General features: G+C 44.7%; 1 protein-coding gene across 7 annotated transcripts in view; it reads right to left on the minus strand.

Annotated features, from left to right (window-relative positions):
• MIB2 (MIB E3 ubiquitin protein ligase 2) overlaps positions 1-25,388 on the minus strand; it is a 285,750-nt gene that overhangs the window by 78,858 nt on the left and 181,504 nt on the right. For 5 of the 7 annotated variants that reach the window (XM_082273689.1, XM_082273685.1, XM_082273687.1 and 2 more), the window contains 6 exons: positions 21,497-21,601; positions 8,288-8,450; positions 7,756-7,889; positions 6,571-6,719; positions 5,435-5,591; positions 2,788-2,942 (listed from right to left, as the gene is read on the minus strand). In XM_082273689.1, the coding sequence (XP_082129815.1) occupies positions 2,788-2,942; positions 5,435-5,591; positions 6,571-6,719; positions 7,756-7,889; positions 8,288-8,450; positions 21,497-21,601 (863 nt within the window). The remainder of the gene's footprint in view (positions 1-2,787; positions 2,943-5,434; positions 5,592-6,570; positions 6,720-7,755; positions 7,890-8,287; positions 8,451-21,496; positions 21,602-25,388) is intronic. The other 2 variants (XM_082273691.1, XM_082273690.1) reach the window with 1 other exon arrangement.

Raw genomic sequence — 25,388 nt, forward strand, 5'->3', positions numbered from 1 at the left:
TGTGTCTAGCCTTAATGCAGGAGGAGTGTGGGGGTATTCTTTTACCTTTTTAAAGCTGTTTTAAATAACCTTTTATGGACTTGTATTGTATTGTATTGTATCTCCCCTATTCAATTTGATACATAGTAAACTAAGTTTGGTTAATTACAATCTTGTGCGTTGTTCCATTGTGTCACCCAGAAGGACTACTATTCAAGAAGGTAACAAGGTATTGTTGCATAGTGAAGTATTGTATTCCAACCTGTGTATCTATTTGATAGTCCAGTCCTATTCTGGGTCAGTTGTGCCTGAGGAGGGATCGAGCCAATTTGATTGGGTTGTTAGGCAGGGTGTAGACCCAATAATATAATCAGCAGCTCCTGCGGGGGTGGTGCTACATCTGCATAGTTGTCCCAGGTTCATGTTTAAGAGTATTAAATTAGGACCCAATGGCACACATGCAATCTTATAACTGAAGAGAGCTCTCCAGCATCAGGACTGCTACAAAATGTAGAGAAAGTATTCAAGTGCTTTGATAGTGCCGCTCCCTCACTGGTCGGATGAATGAGGTGTTCCTCCCTCAATGATGGAATTGCTGCAGAATGGCACATGTCCACATCGTCTCTCTCATCTTACCGATGAGGGAGAGACAATGTGCAAGCAGGTATGTCTCTTCCTTGCAAGTGAGCTTGTCACTGGCAAGCTTTTGCCAGCAACAGGATAAAAGTATGATGTGGCTCTTAAAGAGTCAGCATGATAGCCAGACAGCATTTTTAAAAAGAGAGATTAGCAACAGCAGATTCGAAGTTTATTTCATATTAGGCTTGATTTAACACCCTGGTATCTATCGCATGGAGTTTAACATTAAACACCTTTGAAAATGCTAGTTGCCCTGTAGACCCTGGCTTTAATACCCAGAACAAGCATGCAGGCAGTGAAATCAGTGCTATCGATCTGCATGCATGTTCTGCAGCAGAGGTATAAAAGCCACTAATGCAGGTTACATGTCTTGGATCAGCATCAGGTTATGGGATCTAAAGTGTTTTGAAAGGGAAATTTAGAGTTCAGATTGGCTGACCCTTCACATTTCACCAAATGCCCACGCTTTTGCTAATTCTTTAAGCAATGAAGGGAGCCTGGAGCTGCATTTTCTCCACAAAAGATATGCATTGCAGTTCTTCTAGTATCCTTTATTTTGCCATGCTACTAAGACTGTTAACAAAGCTTCCAGTTAACATTTGAATATAGGTTCTCTTTAGCAATCTTTCCGTAACTGGAAATAGCTCTATATTTCTGTTATTCACTTGATGATTAAGGGCAGCTGCTAAACCTTTTTAGCTAGATTCCAAAATATGTGGTGAAAATGTTGACGACATAAGATGATATTTCACAACACAGCCATTTGTCAGAGGAACACATCAAGTCAATGGTTAATTTGCCTGGTTAGTTTTCATCTGTGCAACAGAGATGTCACTTTGCACTATCAGGAAACCCTTGTGTGTCACAGCTCCCTCCAGTGGAAGAATGCTGCATGAAAGTCCTAATGACTCACAGACAAGTGTAACTCCTAGACATTTTTCCAGTTTGTTGTAACCTGCTAGTTTTACTGACAAAGCTGTATACTTCGCATTGCAGTAAATTCCTGAGTGTCTTGCAGTGTTCAACCTCCCTCTCCCAGTCTATCTCCGCTGTGCAGAGGATTACAGGAAGTGGATATGAGGAAAGATTTATATACTACTTCAAACTATACATTGCCATTTATTTTCTGCTGTAAGTGCAAAATCTTTTAATTTAAACTCCCCATTCTACTTTAAGTAAACGCTTGTAATATTCAAACACCAGCCCCAACAAACAACTTTACACAGAAATGTATTAATTTAAATACATTTGAAGAAAATAAATTAGATTAGAGATGGGTAGCAGGAATAGCCCACCAAAAATGATACTGTATGTAATTTCAGCTTGAGTTCTGCAATCTGCACTCAGTGGCTACTTTATTAGGAACATGCTAACAGCAAAAAATGTGTTTGCATATCAAACCACACAGTCACGTTCAAGAGTTTGCATAATTTTTTTTTATCGATAAACATTTAAATGGACGAATCCAAGTGGGCCTGTCATTACAACCAAAACAAAGTCCAGATCTGAAGTGCTAGATACTTAATTTTTTTGTCAATGCAGCAGTCCTCCAATGATCAGTAGGGCATGTGTATGAAAGTGTTTCAGCCAGCATTTCCATGCTTTATACATATCAGGGTTTCTGCATTGCAGCAGGCCATTCCTGACACAAAAAAATGTTGCAGCAACACCTAATTTAAAGAGACATTGTCACCTTGCCAATGCGGGGCTCAATCACCATACATTACCCATGCTTCCTCACAGTGCCTTGTTCCTCTGCAGCTGGCCTTTAAGTCAACTGTGTCACTGACCCAAGGATATGGTCACATCACTCCCCAGGTCCTTGTTACTACCTGGCACTGTCAAAGGGAAGCTGGTTGCATGCTCCCCCAATCCTGAAAATGACAGGTAGTGTCGCACTCGGCCACACCTTTTTCCATTATGGGCTAAGCAGGACAGAATTCATCCCCCAAATGATTATTCTCTGACAGCCAAGGGCCCAGATAGAAGATCTGCCTCAACATTGGGCTGAAAAGTAATGCAATGATCAGAAAATTTCTTAGCCTGCTCTGATGGAACATACACCAGATCACAAGCATGCTCTGTAGAAATATTCTGTCGGAGCAGAGACCAGTGACAACAAGATGGCTGAGGGTTTACTGATAAGGAATTCCAAACGCATACACTTACAAAACATTCCCTTTCAGAGCTGAGTGATGGAGCAGGTTGAAGCCTTGCTGATTCTGCACAGTGAAATCAATATTTGGTACTTCAGTAAGGATCTCTATTATACTTCTGTAGTCTGCTGTGATAGCATAATGCAGCGGTGTGTCTCCATGCAAGTCCTAAGAGGAGATAAACAAACGTAGTCTTTACTTTCTGCTTGGTTAACGATAAAATAGTAACTCTTCTTAAAGCTGAATTCCAGGCTTGGACCAATTTAAGTATGCATGTGTCATACCTGGCTGATCCCCATAGAAGCTAGAAATCACCATAGTAGGTACCGCTGCTAGATTCCGGGTTCTGTGCAGAGCAGCTGCCCATCTGTTTAGTGAACACAGGAAGTCATTTGCTTAGCACTGGCACCGTTCAGAAAACACTTTGCATTCTTTGAGAAAATGCAATGTTTTCTCTGAATGGCACCTGTGCCAAACCATCAAGCAACCTCCTGTGTTCACTAAGCAGGAGGACAGCCGCTAAGCAAGGGACCCAGAGGCTAGCGGCAATCACTGGTGTATCAATGCCTACCACAGTGTTTTTGAGCTTCCACGGGGATCCCGCAGGTACGACACTTGCATTAGTACAAACTAGACATATGTAACTATGCAAAAACTGGATTGTTTACTTACTGGTAAATTCCTTTTCTTGGAGGACAGTACATGATGCAGGCTTTCAATTTTGTATTTATCTTCATTTTTATTACATTCAGAGCTAATAAAAAGCTATTTAAGAGTCTTAAGTTGCATGAATATAAAACTATATTGTTTATGAAAATCTTATTTTTAGCAGTTGTAGCCAGCAGGTGGAGCTCTATGCTACTCTCCAATTCTTCTGTTTAGCCATTCCACTACCATCCTCTTGTATTCTTCTGATACTTATGGTCTATCATGGAAAGGGCACCCGCATGTACACCCACTCATTGTTAATGGCATCCGCGCCTGTCCTTCAGAGGACAAAATGGTGCCTGCACATACGCCATGGGAAAGCAGGAGCACCAAAATGGCCTCTGCACATTTGTCCTGAACAGGTTAGGAACGCCAATATGGCTGTTGCACATGTGCCGTCGTGTGGTGTGGAGTTCTGAGACCTGCCCAGCCAAATGTGGCTGGCCCTTATAAGGAGTGAGGCAAGGTAATTTTAAAGGGCCTGTAACTCTGAACTTCCTGCATCGGTAATTGGTTTCTGACAGACCACCAGCCACGTGCAGCTTTTAACGGGCTACCACCTGCCTTACCACACCTGAAAAATATCCCCAGGGCCCATGCTGTGTAACTTTGTGCATTTTGGTCGGGCCCATCTCCCCAAGAGGGAATGGGGGAACCGGGGACAGTAGAGTCTTCAAGTACAGGGTTCCCTCATAGGTGGACCAAAGCCCTGGACCTGGAGATCACCCAGTGGCCATGCACATGCTGTACCAGGTACCTGTACACTGTGTCCAGTGCAGTCGCAACATTACAGACCAATCCCTTTCCCTTCCTTGTGCAGGGTGTGCATACAGTCCCCTCTCTGAAGTGGCCTGGTGAAGCCTCTAACCATTCCCTACTAGTTATCTATATTCTCTCACACCTAAGATACATCCATCACCTAAGAACACTAGCAAAAAAACTGCAGATTGGATGGTGGGAGGGGTTATAAGAGGGAGTGTTAAAGCTTTGAGTGGCATTCACAGTGTACAAATCACCCAAAGGCAGCATATAACCCATCAGTTTAGATTGAAAGCTTATGTGCTGTACTGTAAGATAAAGAAAATACGAGAATCTGTTTCTTCTTTTGAGTAAGTTAATGCAATAGTAGACACTCATCTACTATATTTAAATATTCATAGGAACCTTTTGTATAGATTTCTATAATGTATGAAATCTTTATTTTACAAATAAAAATACAGGGAGCTTCCAGGATATTTATCACGCAAAGCATACAGGGCTTTCTAATATAGTATAGCACGACCTCCTCACATTTAATATACTCAGTGTAACTGAAAATCCACATGGCTTCCTATGTGCTATCAAATTGAGAAAGAAGTGGGCCACCTCCATAATTATATATGAATAACAGACAATCACAATGCTTTAGATACTGAGGACATGGTAGTGGAATGGCTAAACATAACTAGTGATAGCCTACAGCTTCAACTGCCACTACAACTACTAAGAAAAAAATATTCGTAAGCAATTATTTATATTTAAGCAACTAAAGCTAAGACTTTTAAAACAGCCCTGAATGTAATAACAAAAAAATAAAAACACAAAGCATCCTCTGTGCTTTGCCCATGCAAGCATCAGCATATACAGTATATACACCAGCAGCATATACAGTATTTCTCTCTCTCCTCAGCCTGTTCCAACTGCTAGTAGCTAAGACAGACAGCCCTGCGTGAGCTCTGGGGTGCTCTAATTTGACACGTACACTCTCCTGTGAAAGGAAGCACAGTGAGCAACCCACTATTTTCTTTATTGTGAAAAGGAGCACCAGTGAAACATTTTTTTTTGTCTAACCAACCTGAATTCATATTTTTACCAAATAAAATACAAAGTAAAAAGTAACACAGAATATTCTTAGAGTAGAACAGAATGGGTGGCATCTTGTCATCTATATCTGTAATTCTCTCACAGCTCACCTGGACATTGATGGCACAGTTGGGCATACAGAGTATTTGCACCACCTCCGTGAAGCCTTTATTGACAGCTATGTACAGAGCAGTACACTTGGCATTATTAAGTAACTCGGCATTTGCTCCTTTTGCCAGCAACATTCGGATGATAGCACCCTGGTTACTGAGAACAGAACAATAAAATTAGAGGAAATTTATGAGAAAGCTCTAGAAATAAAAGCTGCAATACATTATCACAAGTCAAATACAAGAATATAGAATCAACTGTGCCATGTTTATGTAAGGCTTTATGTGATTGGATGGTTGTCATAATCTCTCTTTCGCCAATCACAGAAAGCCTTGCATTCAGTGAAAATATTACAAGGCTTTCCTGAATGGAGGAGGAGTACAATGAGCATCCTGCTATAATCCGTGTGCTCAAACTGGAACTACAAGTCTCAACATTGGACGTTCAGCGCTTGCAGAGCTGTGGGTGCTGAATAATTAAGGCAGTTTTACCAAACAGAGCAGCAGTCAAGCGTGGGATAGGCATCAATAGAAGTAATTTTTTTTTGCACATCAAAACGACCCAATATAGTTTTTTTTGTTTGTCACAGAGTGCAGCTGTAAGCCTGCCCTTATATCTCCTCTTTACTGGTCAGTGAAACGCCTTATCATAGTCAAACATGGAGGATGTTTCTAAGGAGCTTTGCATAAAAAGCACCTCTGGTTTCGAGTCTTATGGAAAACAGTATCTCTCCTGCGCTCGAGTGGTGTACAGAAAGGTAAATGATCTAGGTGTTTTTTTAGGCACAAATGGAGTGGTCTTGCTGCCCTCCTCAGGACCAAGGGTGTCCAAAAAGCACTGCAAGAAAACGACAAGAGAAGGGCGCACTGACCTTGTGCATTACCACTAAAAAAGTTTATTAAAATCAAAGAAGGTATACAATATACTCACATGCTTGTACATATCCTATGTTTGTGAGTATATTGTACGCTACCTTCTTTGATTTTAACAAACTTTTTTAGTGGTAATGCACAAGGTCGGTGCGCCCTTCTCTTGTCGTTTTCTTTGAGTCTTCTGGGCCTCCCTGTCTGTCTGCAGCCTGAAACGATTAGCTCACTGGACCTATTTTTTATTTTTATAGCTGTACAGCTCTTACCCATAAGCAGCATAATGTAATGCAGAATCCCCTTCATCATCCTTAAGGTCGATGTTTGCATTGGCTTGAATCAAGACCTTCACCACCTCCACGTGTCCCAAGTGGGAAGCCACCTGTAGAGCCGTCCTGCCCTGGTTCCTTATATCCACCTACCATGGAAAAACAGCATCAACCATCAAACACAAAGCAGAGACCTTGTACTGCAAGGTGAGAACAGAGCCTTTGAACGGAGGAGTGAACGGAGCACTTTTATTTTATCTGTGGCTGTAAACCACTGGCCGCCCTCAGCAGCTGGTGGGAACACTTGCCAGTGGTGATGCAGTCATTTATTCTAAAATACGAGTTAAGGCATTATACACTGGAAGGTTACATGGGTTTTTAATTAGCCAGACCAGGTTCTGGTTTGCCTCAAGTTTAAGGGAGGAATCCTGCTTGAATGGCAGCCAAATCCCACTAAGCTAAATTTTGGATAATCAAGCAAAAGGGATAAACTAGAAATCTGCTGGGTGCACACTATGAGTCGTCAAATTTAAAGGACTAGCCCATTCAAAACTAAAATTTAATAAATTGGTAGATATTGATGACAATAAACTATTCTCTTTTTTCTAATACTTGTTCAAAATTTAAACTATCAAAACACTATGGCATTTCAAACCTAACATGTCAGAGGTCTCTGTGTACTGATTGGGGAATAGAAAACTAGTTCAAGCTATTTTTTATGCCAAAACATGAAATTTGTGACACACCAGAATACATGAAAATTTGTATGATCTAAAGAAAATCTTGCCAATCACAAATTCCAATAGCTTGTATTCATAAACTGAGTGACTCCTCACAGAAAGAACATGTTTGCATGCACATACCTAAGGAAATAAAAATATATAATATGCTGAAAAAAAGGGATTGCAAATATATCAAATTCACACAGCTTTACTCTTGATGCATCTTTTATTATGTAAAATGAAATCACCAACAAGGGAGAACTCCATAAAATAGTGGGGGCAGATGGACGAGGCTTGGAACCTTGGTGCTGAAATCTCACTATTGTTATGACCAGTACAAAAAGGTGGGATGCCATTCAACTCACTACTCAAAAGCTGAAATTTCATGGTTGCTTTCAATGAATGACATTCCTGATTGTGTGATGATGGAAGGAGTAGGGGCCTTTTCCGGTGAGGGGGGTACCTTGTCTGGGTGCTTCTGGAGCATCTCCCTCACTTTGCAAGTGTTTCCCTGGGCCGCTTCTATCACCAAGGAACTGGGACTTTCGCAATCTGTCTTCTGAGCCAAAATCTTTTCTAAAATGGAGACCAGTGTACCTGCCAATGGAAACAATTACTATGTGAAATGCATTTTAATTAGACATGGTTATTAACAAAAAAACTCACTCTGATAAAAATCCACCAACAAACTTGACTAACATCAGGTTATGTGCAGTTGGCACTTCTTTTTGATGTCTACTTTGAAGGTTACAATTGAATTCCCACCTGCTAAATGCAGATTTGTAATCCAATCACCATATGGTAGGGGGTGGAACCATAGCAAATAATTCCAATTGGCTAGTACAGGGAGTTGGAAAAGCCACCCCCAACCTCTTCCATGCAACACAGTGGCCTCAGGGTGATGGGTAAATAATCAATTTATAGAAAACACACCAGTTAGAACACAGTAGTGGCTGAGGAGTACTTCTTTAATCATAGCTGTACTATTGGCTTACTTTTTGCCTCCTTGGCATTTTCTGTTGTCATTAAATTGGCATCATTGTCTCTCTGATAGGAAGTGAGGCAAGCTGGGTTAAATGTCCAGGACTGGCCACCAACAGACACTCTCATGTCTCCATCTCCAAACACTTTGATAACCTTGCCAATTTGTCCCAGAGCCTAACAAAATAAAGTGGAGATGTAAAATGGGATTCATTTCAGGTAAAGCACAGGCAACAACCACAGGAAAGAGTTGCTGTTTTTCTTTTGTCAAAATCTGGGCAACTTGAAAGTCAGCATATGACAAAAACATTAATAAGCAAAGGTTTTTGTCAGAGCAAAATGCATGTCAAAATTATCATTAGATTTAGAGAAATAGGATTTGTTAACACAATAGGTTTTTATGCCATTTTTTGAGCACTAAGCAAGCAGTTTTAACTGCTACTAACCCTGAAATACTCAGATTCTAAGGGGGATGTTCTAGGCTGGATGCCATCTTCAGGGTTCAGACCATGACTACTTATTTGGCTTCTTCAGGTTGCCCAAATAGAAGGGAAGTCCTGTCAGAATGTGGTCCATAAAAACCTGAATTGGCTGCTCTTCTAATTTAGTTTGAGCCTGACATTTCTGCTTTATCACCCAAAGTTGTACAATTGCAGCCCTGTTTAATTGCCTAAACTTACATGTTGTCTATCAACCCAGGAAAGTAGTACATAATGGTGTCAAGCTACACTACTCTGTAGTTTTTTATATTTCTACTGACTATGGGGTTCTGTTATTTGACATGCTCTTAGGAGTTGGTACTCAGTGTGTAAGGTAAGCCAATTAGCAGGATAGTAACTGTGAAGCTCTAGGTGACATCTAGGTGGCATGCAAATTGAAAAAAACAGGCTCAGAAAAAAATAAAGTGAACCTTTAACACCAAACGTAAGGTCTGCTTTTTTGCAAGCCCCTGTCCTATTTGTAAATCAACAGATCACACAGAAAAAAAAAACTGCTTACCTTGGCCCCAGTCTTCAATGTTTCTGGGGAGTGAGGTCACCATTCCTTCCTGGATAGCTTGGAGCTCAAAAATCCACAAGAATGCACTCAAACCCATTGCAAGAGTGTATTCTTGCTAGATTTCAGGTGCCCAGCTATCCTAGGAGGCAGCAGTAAAGCACGGGGATAAAACCTGTGCTTCTCAGAAATGTTGGAGGCCGGGGTAAATTTTTCAAGGTCACCTGCTTGTTTTAAAGCCATTTGTATTCGAGAACATGGGGCTTGCAAAAAAACACCCTCCATTTGGCACTGAAAGTCTGTTTTAAACTAGAGAAGAGGAAAAACATAAATCTTTCATAAGCAAGTCTGCAGCTGTATGAGATGCTCACATGTATGAGAAATGTATGGTTAGTTTTTCTTGTATTGGCAGGTGGTGTAGACTATACAATAATGTAACTAGAATATTATGGCTATTTTACTGTGCGTGGAAGGAAGAGAATAGCTACGAAGGAGTAAAACATCTGAGATTTGGACAGCTCTAAAGATAAAAATTGCATTTAGATATTGCTGCGGGAAGACTACAGGAACAGTTGGGCCTTCTGTCAAAAACACTGACCTGGTATTACAATTCAAATTAGAAGAGTCTTGTGTCAAATACAAAATACCTGGTCAAGTGGGACCAGAGATTCAGCCTCAGAAGTCTGAAGAGGAATCATACATTAATTTTAACAGACAGTTAGTGGAAATAAAAAAATCAGTTCATGACCAATGTCGGAAGCATAAAGCATGAAGACAATACAGAAAACAAGAGGGAGATTTTTAGAGAACTTATGACTTGTTACACCAACACTCCCAGCATTTTGAACAAATTTGCCTTTGTACTTATTTCAGTACCATAGTCTAGAACAGTGTCTCTCAACCTTTTTTCAGTCAAGGTTCCCTTTAAAATAATGCACAATCTCGAGGAACCCCATTCCAAAATGTCACAAACGAAACGAAAAGTTTTATATAATGCAGCAACATCCACACACATAGGACACCCATAGACGATTTATTCCTACAAAGCAAACACACCTTTCTACACTGGTACTGACTAGTATTCCAAGGTTTCTTTTCTCCCTCAGTTTCTCTCCCTCAGTCAGCTAATGAGACCCCAGTGCTGATGGAAAGTGGCAGGGTAGGGGAAAAACTGAATTTTTGTAAGATCTTACCTGTAAAATTCCTTTCTCTGAGTCCTCCGACAGTCGCCGCCACTTCATATTCATCACTAATGGGGTTATTGACCTTTGCTCCGCAGGAGTAGCTAGGCAACAAAATAGGTAATATCAAAGCTTTTAACATATCCCACCCCTAGGAGGTGGTCCCCTCAGTCAATACCTCCCTGCTTCCTGCATTCCCAACTCAGTTTCAGTAGCATAGCAGTAGAGTACATAAACAAACCCCAAAAGAGGGGCGGGGGCGGCGACTGTCGGAGGACTCAGAGAAAGGAATTTTACAGGTAAGATCTTACAAAAATTCAGTTTTCTCTTACGTCCTCCGACAGTCGCCGCCACTTCATATTCATCACTAATGGGGACGTCCCATAGCAGTGTAGACATGAGGGGTGGGAAAAAGAGCAGCCGCGCCTAAAGCAATGCAGTACCCACATCAGAGAAAGGAACCTTATCAAAGTAAGAGAACCAACTGGGCAACAGGAAAAAAACGTGCTCAACAGGAGCAACAACCCAGGAAAACAAGTAACCTAGGGATAAAGACATCCCAACAGCCAAGGACCCAAAACAAGGGGCCCTAAGGCACTGCCGCACTAAGAACTTTGCGGCCAAAGGAAGCATCCGCCGATGCCTGAACATCCACCTTGTAGAATTTTGAGAAGGACCCTCCGGAAGAACAAAAAGAGAATCCGACTTGCGAAAGGACTTCGTCGATGACAGGTAAACCCTGATCGCCCGAACAACATCCAAGGAATGCAAAGCCACCTCCCTTGGATGCTTAGGCGTCGCGCAAAGCGAAGGCAAGACAATGTCCTCATTGAGATGAAATTCCGAGATCCTCTTCGGAAGAAAAGAAGGGTTAGGTCGCAAGACCACCTTATCCAGGTGAATCACCAAGTAGGGAGAGCTGCAGGACAAGGCCGCCAGCTCCGATACCCTGCGAGCCGAAGTGATCGCCACCAAAAAGGCAACCTTCTTAGACAAGAGAGGCAATGAGATCTCCCTGATCTTCTCAAAGGGAGCATGTTGCAACACGGACAGAACAAGGTTCAAATCCCATGGAGGTAAAGGATTCCTCCGAGGAGGAGCCAAGTGGCGCACCCCTTGAACAAAGGTGCTAACCAAAGAATTAGACACCACAGGGCGTTGAAAAAGAACGGCCAGCGCAGAGATCTGACCCTTAATCGTGGCCAACGCCAAACGCTGGTCCACTCCAGTCTGGAGGAAAGCCAACACTCTCGATACCGAGTACGAGCGAGGGGAATACCCCCTGGACTCACACCAGGCAAAAAACGCCTTCCAAGTACGGTAGTAAATCTTCCCCGAAGAGGCTTTTCTAGCCTTGATCAAAGTGGGAATGACCTCAGGGGAGAGACCCCTATCCTTCAGGACCTGACTTACAACAGCCAGGCCGTTAAAGCCAGCGACTGTAAAGCAGGATGGAATATCGGTCCTTGAGACAGGAGATCTTCTCGAAGAGGCAGACGCCACGGAGCGTCGACCGCCAGATTCACGAGGTCTGCGTACCAAGACCGGCGAGGCCAGTCTGGCGCCACCAGAATCACAGTGCGCGGTTCCGAGGCCAACCTGCGAAGGAACCTGGACAGCAGCTGAATCGGTGGAAAGGCATACATCAGACGATACTGACTCCAGGACGTCACTAACGCGTCTGAGGCGTCTGCCCGAGGATCGCGCGTCCTTGCTACGAACCTTTCCACCTTGTTGTTTAGACGAGACGCGAACAGGTCCACATCTGGGGACCCCCACTTCGCGCACAGCATCCGAAAGACTTCCGGGTGAAGGGACCATTCTCCCTGGTCCAGGGTCTGGCGACTCAGATAATCCGCCTGCCAGTTCTCCACTCCCGGAATGTGAACTGCCGTTATCGCCGGGACGTGCGTCTCGGCCCAAGACAGAATGTCGGCCACTTCCCGAGCCGCGCGGGCACTCCTGGTGCCCCCTTGGTGGTTGATGTAGGCCACCGCCGTGGCATTGTCCGTCTGCACCTGAACCGGACAGCCTTGAAGCCTGTCCGTCCAACGCAGAAGGCAGAGATGAATTGCCCGCAATTCCAGAATGTTGATCGGAAGGGAGGATTCCTCCCCCGACCAAGTTCCCTGGGCGGACAGAACGCCCAGGACACCACCCCAGCCCGACAGGCTGGCATCCGTGGTGATTACCGTCCATGACAACGGACGAAAAGACTTGCCCCCCGACACCGCCGGGGACTGGAGCCACCACAAAAGACCCCTTCGGGTGAGGCGGCTCAACGAAATCCGCAGATCCAGAGATTGCAGAAGCCCGTCCCACTTGGCCAGGACCTCCGCCTGAAGATCCCATGTGTGAAACTGGGTGAAGGGAATCGCCTCGAAGGCCGAGACCATCAATCCCAGACACCTCATACACGTCCGGAGGGACGAGCACCGATTGTCCCTGAGGGACCTGACTTCGTCCTGAAGTGTCCGGAGCTTGTCTTCCGGCAGGAAGACCTTCGCTTGAACAGAGTCCAGTATCATTCCCAGGTAGGGAAGACGAACGGACGGACACAACGTTGACTTCGGGAAATTTATCGTCCAACCGAACTCCTGAAGAGTCTGCATCGTGATGGACAGGTCGTTCACCAGGCCCTGACTGGTCGCAGACCGAATCAAGATATCGTCCAGATACCCCAAGACAGAGATGCCCTGGGCTCTCAGCAAAGCCAGGACCGGGGCAAGCACCTTGGTGAAAACCCGCGGAGCCGAAGCGAGACCGAAGGGTAATGCAACAAATTGGTAGTGATCCTCCGCAATGGCGAATCGAAGGTACCTCTGGTGACCCTCGAAAATTGGAATGTGAAGGTACGCATCCTTCAAATCGATGGAGGCCATGAATTCCCCCGGAACCAGGGCAGCCACCACCGAGCGCAGGGATTCCATGCGAAATTTGCGAACCCGCACAAAGTGGTTCAAAGCTTTCAAGTCCAGAATCGGACGTACCTTGCCCTCCTTCCTGGGCACAGTGAACAGATTGGAATAGAACCCCCGAAATCTGTCCCGATGAGGCACCGGGACCACCACTCCCTGGGCCCCCAGGTCCCGCAAGCGCTCCGGAGTCAGCTGAAGGTTTGAGGGGAAAAATCTGCCCGCCGGCCGAGAGAGAAACTCGATCTTGTAACCAGATCGAACGATTTCCTGAACCCACCTGTCCCGAATGCGGTCCAGCCAGGGTTGAAGAAAACGAGCAAACGTCCCCCCACCCCAGAACTGGGTGAGGGCGTCTCTTCAGGCCGTATTGTTATGGGCAGCGTACCCGGACTGGCCGGACTTTTGCTTACCCGCCCACGGCTTCTTCTGGGAGCCTTGGCCCTTGAAGGGCTTGCCCTTGTAGTGCAACCGAAAGGCACGAAAGGAACCCTGAGAGGGTCTATACGAGGTATTCTTCTTACCGCGAACAAACTTATTCTTGTGAGTTTGGGGCAAGAGAGTGCTCTTACCCCCAGAAATACCCTTTATCAGAGTATCCAAAGAGTCGCCAAAAAGGCGAGATCCCGCGTAGGGCAAGTTAGCTAAAGTCTTGAAGATTGGTCAACAGACCAACATTTCAGCCATATCAGGCGACGGTTCAATACCGCCACACTTGAAAGACGCGCAGCCAAAGGGACCAAATCTAAGTCCGCATCACACAAATACATGACACCCTGATGAATCTGATCCACCATAGCCAAAGTTGTCGGCGGGGCAGAGTCAGCCACCAGGGTGCGCCTGAGCACCTGCGTCCAATCCGCAATAGCCTGGGCTGCCATAATGGAAGCAAAAATAGGCTTCAGCATAGAGCCAGCAACCGTATAAGAATGACGGGCCAGAGATTCCAATCTCCTGTCCGTCGGGTCCCGGAACACCGGGGTATCCTCAGCAGGGATCACAGTTGATTTATTCAAAATCGCCACCGCGTGATCCACCTGAGGCGGCACACACCAACGCTCATCAGTGGCGGGTGTAAAGGGATAACGCAGCTTGAACCTACTCGGCACAGCAAAAGGCTTTTTTAAATTGCGCCATTGCTCATCAACCGCGCGCTGAAATTCCTGAGAGCAAGGAAAAACCTGCGATGTTTTGCGTTTCCTTTGCGTCCCATAAGAGGACATCAAAACAGGAGGACATGGTTCATCCTGCAAATGCAGCGTTTGTTTGATAGAAGCAACCAACTCATCCATGAGTGCAAGCTCTTCAGACGAGCCAGGGGGAGAATTATCAACCCCTTCCACCTCAGCCTCCCCCTCAGACCCCACAAGGTCAAGGGATGAGTGAGACCCTGAGAAGGGCACTCCAGCCATAGCAGCCCCATCGCCCTCTGAATCAGAGGAAATAGATACCCTGGGCCGTTTTGTGGATCGATCAGCCACCAGCATCTGCACCTGAGCAGCCAAATTTGCCACAATAGTAGCCAGATCAGCCCCCTCGGGGGAAGCAGCAGCCCCTTGGCCCCCCACCAAGGCGGGAGGAAACTTGCAATCCTGAGAATCCATGCCCCAGTAGTGTTAGGAAAAAAAGGAGTACTGCCCCTTTAAGATCGCGGCAAGCGTGGCCCACCGCACCCACTGAATACACCGACCACCACAGGGACAAGAAACTGGGCAAGGAATACAGGAAAAAAGGGAAGATAAAAATCTGGAGAGATCACACAGGCTGCTGCCACCGATCGCTGTCCCAGAGCAAAGGAAGTGATGCAAGACTGACCGCCCCTATGAAGCCTATGCAAGGCTACACAAACATGGCCGCTCGGCTGAGGATTCCTTGGGCAAATAGAAAATGGCGCCGACATGTGGCCTGATCGATCGCCGCCAAAATGGCGGCGTTTGGCGCCAAAACACCGTGCATTACCACACAGGACCGGCCACCATGATTTTGCCGCAAAAAAATGGCGGGTCGCCGCAGCGATCGCCGCACAGCATGCCCAAAATCTGACTGCTTCATGCTTACACCCAGCAGAGCGGGAGAGCCCCCCCCTTCACAGCCCACACACAGGCAGCAAGTCCACACAGGAACTGACAGGGAGCACAGCAGCCGCACAGACATGCAGGGTCACACAGTCCCAGACTGACACCCAAATAGACAGGTCCCCACATAGAGTTACACTTACCAGTCTGGATGGCGTGGGGAGCCTGCTCCAGCGACCAAACCGCTGCACTGAGGACAGGGAGTGTCGCAAGCATGACGCAGTGGAACTGCGGTGCGAAACCGCAATGGCGTCCAGTGACGTAGCCACCTCACCGATAGCATCCCTGCAGCGAACAGGGATGGGTCGTTCAATGTGCCAGGGTAAAACCTAAGCTGAACGCTCGATGGCAGGCTGGGAAGCCCCTGGCCCTGAGCCCTGGGATCCAGGGTGGCCAGACTGAGACCCAGCACCGCACGATCATCTTCATCAGAAGAAGCTAACTAACGCTGAAAATAAACAGCTAGGTAAAAGAAAGAGAAAAAAACTCCAAATAAAATCAAAAAGAGAAAAGAAGCTGAGACTAAGAGCCCCAGCACAGGAACAGCCTAACCTACTCCTGAGCTAGGCATTAGAAACTGAGTTGGGAATGCAGGAAGCAGGGAGGTATTGACTGAGGGGACCACCCCCTAGGGGTGGGATATGTTAAAAGCTTTGATATTAACTATTTTGTTGCCTAGCTACTCCTGCGGAGCAAAAGTCAATAACCCCATTAGTGATGAATATGAAGTGGCGGCGACTGTCGGAGGACGTAAGAGAAACAAGGATGCTGTGCAGGCACCAAACATAACCAATGACATCACCAGTTGTCAGGACATCAGTAGCTAGAAGGTTGTAATGGTGCACAAATGAAAACCTGTGGCTTTGTGGTACTATTTTGTATAGAATTTTTTGGGCAATTTTTAACCATTTTGCCAAGGAACCTCCTGAAGAAACCAGAAGGCACCCCAGGGTGCCTGGGCTCCCTGGTTGAAAAAGGCTGAGCTAGAATATACAGCATTTGTCACACTAACTCTGAAGACCTGAGCCCCCTGATTCCCTGCATACAGCACACCTAAGGAAGTTCATATCCCACTGCCCTGTGCTGGATGGAATTGTATGTTAGAGTAACTCCACATTTTATAAGATAAAAAAAAAAAAAAAAACATCTCCTCTGGGTGATCAGTGTACATTTCAGGAATTTTAACAAATTTTGTAGCAAATTGCTACCTTATTTTGCTCTGAAGAAACAGTTGCTTGTGCTACAGTGTCCTTTGCAGACTGATTCTGAATGGAAGGGTCTGGTTTATTAAAATCAGCTAGTGCACTCTTAGTGTTCTCCTGATTAAAGCTGCATGATCTGCATCCTTTTAGAAGTATTTACCATTTTGTCCAGTATTTTGCCTAAAGTGAAATTCCTATTGCAAGAGGGGCCTAAAACGTGACATGTATCTTAGCGCAGACTTCTGGGAAAATCAGTGACCTAATCACACAAGCAGGTAATGACATTTCTAGGGGCATTCTGTACACCATCAGTGTACAGAAAACCTCTAGGTTGCCATATTGCATGCATTTTTCAGACAATTACAGCAGCAGCAGTTTGAAAAGGAAAGGTGATTTTTAATAACATTAGGTTACAACATGGCATGTGTAGAAATTGCTTGATTATTTTTTTATTTGTTATATTTTCTTTTCAATAAAAGTGAAGTTACCCTTTAAGGAATGTGAGGGCAGGGTGTTCCTGAAAAGCGAAAAAGATGATAAATGTATGTTTTGAATCAAAATGCAGAGAGAGGTTTCTGACACTTTCAGAAACTATCAAAGTACATCACAGCCCTCTTAAGCAGACAGTTTTTGCTGGTCTCACTTCTGTTCCAGATCCAAAAAAATATGGGGGTAGTTCCTTACTTTTGGGATAGTGGGCTGAGCAATGGAAATCATTCTTTTATGCCCCTGTGGCGAAATGTAAATCCAGGACTGCCATTTTTTGTACATATACAGGTAATATAAACCTTTTACTTCCAACTGTTTCAGTCTAGATGGCCATTGTGTAGTGTATGGAAACCTTGGCTTCTATGTAAAAGGGATTATGAACCCACACAATGGAATAACCAGGCATGTTATTATGAGGTGGTTTAACCACTTAAGCCCCGGAAGATTTTACCCCCTTCCTGACCAGGGCCTATTTTGCGATTCGGCACTGCGTGACTTTAACGGACAAATGCGCGGTCGTGCGACGCTGTACCTAAACAAATTTGACGTCCTTTTTTTCCCACCAACAGAGCTTTCTTTTGGTGGTATTTGATCACCTGTGCGATTTTTTGATCATGCGCTATAAACAAAAAAAAAGAGCGTAAATTTTGCAAAAATAACAATATTTTTCACATTTTTTTATATGAAATTCCCAAAAAAAATTTAAAAATCTAAATTTTTTAACATTTTAGGCCAATTTGTTTTCTGCTACATATGTTTGGTAAAAAAAAAAAAATCACAAAAAGCGTATTTTGATTGGTTTGCGCAAAAGTTATTGCGTTTACTAACTAAGGGAAAGATTTTTGTCATTTTTGTTGTTTTTTTTTTTTAATGCGTAATGGTGGCGATCTGCAATTTTTTTTTGCGGGACTGCGACATTGAGGCGGACAGATCGGACCCTTGACTGACATTTTTGACACTTTTGGGGTTACCAGTGACATTACTACAGTAATCAGTGCTATACATATGCATTGTTACTGTAAAATGACACTGGCAGTGAAGGCTTTAACTTTTTTTTTGAGAGGGAGGGGTTAAGTGTGTCCCTAGGGGCGTGCTTCTAACTGTGATTGGCTGTGGCTTGAGGTGTAAGAACAGTGATCAACGGTCCTACATAGAAGAACCGTATGATCATTATTCTTACACAGGGGAGAATGACAGGCGGCTTGTTTACATTAGCCGCCTGCCTTTCTCCCGGTGTAACAGATGATCGCGAGTGCCCGGCGGACCCACGCGCGGGGGGGTCCATGACCGAGCAGGAGCGCGCATCCAGCAGCGCGTGCTCGCTCCCCAGAGCCTCACAGGCTAGTCACGTACCCCTACGTCACTTTGCCTGTGAGGGGCTGACCGCCGCAGTATATGTACTTGCGGCGGTCGGCAAGTGGTTAAAGGAGCCAAAGAGCATCAAACAAATAATACAGGACATAAGGCAATATAAGGGCTCCACGCACACTAGCATTTTTCATAAGCTCAAAAAAAGCTAGAAAAAAAGCTGGATGAAAAGTGCTAATAAAAGCATTTCTGTGCAAGCTTCTAGTAGCCATTTAGTAGCTTTTAGAAGTATTAGCAATTTATAAGCATTTTTGCAGCACATGAAGAAAAAAAAAAAAGTTGTTAGTAGCATTTAAGAGCATTTAGGAGCATTCAGCACTTTTTCTTTCTGCTGAAAAAATGGTCCAAAAAACTTAGCCTAAAGTAGCGTGTATGGACACATAGGATAACACTATTTAGCTTCAAGGAGCAGAAAAAAAATGCTAACAACAGCTTTCAGGAGCTTAAAAAATGCTAGTGTGAATGGAGCCTAAAGCTCCATTGAATTCAAGTGATCTTGTCACTCTATGTATACTGTAGCCAAAGGTGCTGAAAATGAACCTGTGGTCAGGCTATGGACATTCAAATAATTACATCTTCTTAACAAGCCATAATTGATATTTTAACAAGTCATCACTGATCTCTGTAGCTGTAGGCATTGTGGAGAAATTCATGCCTTAAGTTTGCAGTAAAAGTTGTTCGTTCAAATCATTCACTCAACAGTTCAGGTTTTCCTGCTCCCATAAGCAGCCAATAGATTCCCCCTCCACCTCAAATGGATTTATTCCTGCTAAGATTTTGTGTTTTGACAGTGTGAAGACTTACCCGCTATCAGAATACACTGATCAGCGCTGCCAGCTATAGCCAGCAGTGCTGATCAAGCATCACTTATCTGACAGGCTGGTAGTACAGAAGTCGATCGGTAGATAGACTTCTGTACAACCACTATCCCCATACATGAAATTAAATTTGGCTGGTTCGGCAAAGAATGGCCAAATTTTTATCCATGTATGGCTGACTTTTCCCCCAGAAGTGATTCAGAAACTCAACTCCCCCTGTTCCCCCTCTCAGCAGTGACTCAGCAGCTCAACTCCCCCTGCTTTCCCCCTTCTGGCAGTGACTCAGCAGTTCAACTACCCCCTGCTCTGTCCTCTCAGCAGTGTCTGAGTAGCTCTGCTCCCCCTTCCTGGCAGCTCACCCTACTCCCTACTTTTATACATACAGGTGCACCTCAAAAAATTAAAATATCATAAGAAAATTAATTTATTTTAGTAATTCAATTCAAAAAGCAAAACTCATATTTTATATGCCGTAGATGTGTTACATAAAGAGTGATATATTTCAAGCATTCCTCTCTTTTAGGTTTGATGATAATGGCTTACAGCTAGTGAAAACCCAAAATTCAGTATCTCATAAAACTAGAATGTTACATGAGACCAATAAAAAAAAATTATTTTTTATACAGAAATATTGGCTTACTGAAAAGTGTGTCCAAGTACAGTATAGTAAGCACTCAAAACTTGGCCGGGGCACCTTTTGCATGACTTACTGCATCAATGTGACATGGAGGTGAGCAGCCTGTGGCACTGCTGAGGTGTTATGGAAGCCCAAGTTGTTTTGATAGCGGCCTTCAGGTCGTCTGCATTGTTGGGTCTGTTGTTATTCATCTTCCTGTTGACAGCTATCCACAGATTCTCTATGGGGTTTAGGTCAGGCGAGTTTGCTGGCCAATCAAGCACAGTCATACCATGATCATTAAACCAGGCATTGGTACTTCTGGCAGTGTGGGCAGGCACAAAGTCCTGCTGGAAAATTAAATTAGCATCTCCATAAAGCTGGTCAGCAGAGGGAAGCATGAAGTGCTCTAGAATTTCCTGGTAGAGGGCTGAGCTGACTTTGGACTTGAAAAAACGCAGTGGACCAACACCAGCAGATAAAATGGCTCCTCAAATCATCACTGACTGTGGAAACTTCACACAGGACCTCATGCAACTTGGATTCTGTGCCTCTTCACTCTTCCTCCAGACTCTGGGACCCTGATTTCCAAATGAAATGCAACATTTTCCACAGTCAGTGATAATTTGGGAAGCCATGTCATCTGCTGGTGTTGGTCCACTGTGTTTTATCAAGTCCAAAGTCGGCACAGCCCTGTACCAGGAAATTCTAGAGCACTTCATGCTTCTCTCTACTGACCAGCTTTTTGGAGATGCTGATTTCATTTTCCATCAGGTCTTGGCACCTGCCACACTGCCAAAAGTACCAATACCTGGTTTAATGATCATGGTATCACTGTTCTTGATTGGCCAGGAAACTCCCCTGACTTAAACCCCATAGAGAATCTGTGGTGTATTGTCAAGAGGAAGATGAGAGACACCAGACCCAACAATGCAGATGAGCTGAAGACTGCCATAAAAGCAACCTGAGCTTCCTCAGCAGTGTCACAAGCTGATCGCCTCCAAGCCACGCTGCATTGATGCAGCAATTCATACAAATGGAGCCCCGGCCAAGTATTGAGTGCATACTATACTGTACTTGGACACACTTTTCAGTAAGCCAACATTTCTGTATTAAAATCCATTTTTTTTATTGGATTTTGTAATGTTCTAATTTTCTGAGATACTGCATTTTGGGTTTTCACTAGCTGTAAGCCATAATCATCATGATAAAATAAAAAGAAATGCTTTAAATATATCATTCCGTGTGTAACACATCTACAGTATATAAAATAGATAAGTTTCGCTTTTTGAATTGAATTACTGAAATAAATTAACTTTTTGATAATATTCTAATTTTATGAGATGCACCTGTACATAAAAAACCTTTAAAGACAGTAACAATCTCCATGGCCCTATGGTGTTATCTCTGGTAAATTCTGTTATTGTACTGTTAACATGGGTTATTTGTTCAAAATGGGAGTTAACACAGAGACATGAGCAGACAGATGAATAGTTGGAAAAGTTCCAGAAGAAGAAAGTTTTCCAGTGCTGACAAATGGCACTCATAATTTTAGGCACTCACAGGAGCCATATCATCTGTCCACTCCCCGTGACCAACTTGTAGCTTCTTGACTGTATCCATGTCATCCATCACACGCACAACATCACCAACCCAAATGCTGTTGTGCTAAAAAGGAAAGAAACAAAATAAAAAAAGCATTTTCCATCGTATGCAAAAAAGGAAAAGGGAGCAACTAATAAAAAACAAACAGTGCAATCAAGATATTGTAAAGCGCAACTCCACATTCTGACAATAGGTGGCAACACTACGCAAATAAACACCATATCACAGTAAAGGGATGCAGCAGCATTGAAGTGATCATGTGACACTCATTCCTTCCAACCACCAGATACACTCATGGATAAGTCAAGGAGTCACCAATGAACTCAATTATATATTTTTAGTGAGGAATAATTTCTGTATCATTTGCTACATGAAAGATAATATTTTAAGACTTGAACTACTTTCTTCTGGTGGTTTACATTTCAGGATTTACACTGAATGGCTTTGTGAGTTAAAGTGGAAGTAAAATAAAAGATACATAGTGGCGCAAGCAAAGTGCATATTAAAACTCAGTAATGTTCATAAAGCAGTCTTAAAGACTACCCTTATTGTCCATGTGGAAGATGGGGTACAGTCTCTGAACTTAGGGCCAGCCTGAAGGGGAGTGGAAGCAATCTCCAAACATGCAATAAAACAGAGAAAACAGGCACCTCTGAGTAAAACTGTGAAAGGTTTAATGTTGCAGGACACAATAAAGACTCACATATAAGTTAGTGGATTCAGGCACATAGGTGGTCCGGTGTATGGGGTCTGCATGGGGCCGCCTTGTTGGTCTGGAGATGCCGCTAGTATCATGGTCCTGTCCAGCAGGAAGTAATGATGGTGTGGAGGGACGAATCCGAGGTCTGGACTGCAGGGCTGGCCACAGCGTCTTTCATGTATGAGTCACCGGCGTGCTCGCGACGCATTTCGGAGCATCCGCACTGTGGTAAGCAACCAGCGCGTACTCCTTTTTCAAGCTCTTAAAAAAAAATGGATTTTTTGTAAGAACTTACGGTAAAAACGTTTTCTCTGAAGTTCATCGACAGACGCAGGTCCTTATCTTCATGACTCATAGGGTTATGCTCCTCCTATTAGGAATGGGCACTAGGCAGGAAAAAAGCTTAACCACACCTATGGGGGCTGTCCCTGCAGGCATGATGCAGCTCCTTATCTTCATGACTCGCAGGGATGTCCCAAAGCAGTATAACCAACGCAGAAATGTAAGTCCCCAATGGCTAAACTTAGCCAATCAGGTAACATGGAGCTCAACCAGGAACAACTTGAGCTCACTCGCAAAAATTAAACCCTCAAAGAGAAACTAAACAGATTTCTCTTCTAAACTGCAGCCTGCAAAACCTTGTGGCCAAAAGAAGCATCAGCGCATGCCAACACATCTACCTTGTAGAATTTTGTGAACGTATGCACAGGCGATCACGTTGCTGCCTTGCAAACTTGTAGCACCGACGCCTGGTGGCGAAAAGCCCAAAAGGAACTCAGCGCTCTCGTAGAATGAGCCTTCACTGGGGAAGGAGGAACCTGAAAACTCAGTGAATAGGCCTGTACCACCGTCTGCCTGATCCATCTGGAAATGGTCACAGCAGACGCAGCCATCCCTTACGAGGTCCATCAGGAAGGACAAAAAGAGCGTCTGATTTTCTAAAGGACTCAGTGGTCTCTAAATAAACCCTGATCGCACGAACGACATTCAAAGAATGCAACGCATTCTCCTTAGGATGCTGAGGTTTAGGGCAAAGTGAAGCAACACAATGTCTTCATTCAGATGAAACCACCTTAGGAGGGAATGACTGATAAGGTCAAAATACCACCTTGTCCTTGTGTACCAGCAGATAAGGTGAATGGCAAGACAACACGCCAATACAGATACCCTGCTGGCAGAAGTGATCGCCAGCAAGAAGGCAGCCTTCTGAGACAAAGAAAGCAGCAAAATCTCCCGAAGTTTTGCAAATGGAGGCTTTAGAAGTGAGCAAAAAATATGTTGTATTGTATTGTACAGGACGCTCTGCGTTGCCTGCACCTTGGTGCCACTGTGTGCAACGCATAGCGTCCTAATAAAAAACTTTTTGTTTATTTCTTTATGCCAATTTTGTATCTGTTATGTTGTATTGTATGTCCTAGGTGGCTAGGCTTCCTCTATCCACCCACCACCTGTCATTCCTGATCAATGGTCCCCGCCCTTACTGGTCGGTGGACACATATCTTTGTGGTTTTACCATTTATCAATAATAAAGCGTTGGTTCTTTTATTACGGTGCCTCTTAAGTCCATTCCCCCCCCCCCCCCTATTTTTTGCTCAATTAAGATTCAGGACCTGGCACATGATTCTTTATTGCATTACGCCCCTGTTTGTTGCTGCATCAGGGATAGGCGTAGTTTCTCTATATAGTTCGGAGGCTTTAGAAGAACAGATAACACCAGATTTAGATCCCACTGACATAACGGGGATCACCACGGAGGAGCCATATGACACACTCCCTGGATAAAAGTCCACAATAGTACATGCATGGCTAACGAGTATTGAAAATTTATAGCCAAAGTCGAAACTTGGCCTTTGACAGTACCCACAGCCAACCGCTGCTCACCCCTTTCTGCAAAAAGGCAAAAACCCCAGCGATTGAAAACAATCGAGGGTGCACCTTCAGCGATTCACACCATGAAATGTACGATTTCCACGTACGATGGTAGACCTTCCTGGAAGTTGACTTACTAGCCTTCAAGAGTGTAGGAATCACAGAGTCAGAAAGACCCCTATCTCTCAACACATGACTTTCAACAGCTATGCCGTTAAAGCCAGGATGCAAGATCTGACCTTGAGACAGCAGATCTTCCCTGAGAGGAAGTCTCCAAGGGGTATCGGCGACCAGCCTTATCAGGTCTGTGTACTAAGGCCCGGCGAGGCCAGTCTGGAGCCACCAGAATGACCGGAATGTTTTCCACCTCTATCCTGCGCAGAAGCCTCGACAGGAGTTTCAATGAGGGAAATGCATAAATCAGCCGATACCGACCCCAAGGAGCCACCAGTGTGTCTGTGGAGTCGGCCAGAGGATCTCGAGACCTGGCTATGAATCTCTGTACCTTCTTGTTGAGGCGAGAGGCTGACAGATCGACCTCAGGAGTCCCCCACCGAACACACAGGAGGTGGAACACCTCCGGGTGTAGGGACCACTCCCCTTGATCCAACACCTGACGACTCAGGTAATCCGCCTGCCAGTTTTCCACACCTGGAATGTGTATAGCAGAGAGGGTTGGAACAAAGCTTTCCGCCCAGGCCAGAATCTCGGCCACCTCCTTGGCCGCAAAGACACTCTTGGTGCCCCCCTGGTGACTAATGTAAGCCACAGCCGTGGCGTTGTCTGATTGAATCCGAACCGGACAACCTTGCAGACGAGTCGTTCAATGACAGACAAACTTTATCGTTTTGAGCTCCAAAACATTTATTTTGACTCCATCGTCCAGGTATCACAGTACCGCAATCCCCCCTCCGGCGCAGCAGTGCTAATACCGGTGCTAGTACCTTGGTAAACACTCTGGGAGCGGAGGCGAGACCAAAATGTAGTGCCACAAATGAATAAATGCTCCTCTGCTACCGCAAAGCAAAGAAACTGGAGGCTAAGAAATCTCCCTGATGCAGAGACGCTCCTACCGTGCGTATGGACTCCATCCGAAACCTCTGTACCCGCACAAAGCGGTTCAGGGCCTTGAGATCCAGGATGGGACGCACCTTGCCTTCTTTCCTGGGCACGGTGAATAGGTTTGAATAAAACCCCTGAAAACGTTCCTGAGCGGGAACCGGCACAATCACTCCTTGCGACAGCAAGTAGTGTATCGCCCCTCGCAAGTCCCTTAACCGG

This window comes from Pelophylax lessonae, assembly GCF_965119305.1.
Source record: "Pelophylax lessonae genome assembly, chromosome: 12".
NCBI lineage: Eukaryota > Metazoa > Chordata > Amphibia > Anura > Ranidae > Pelophylax > Pelophylax lessonae.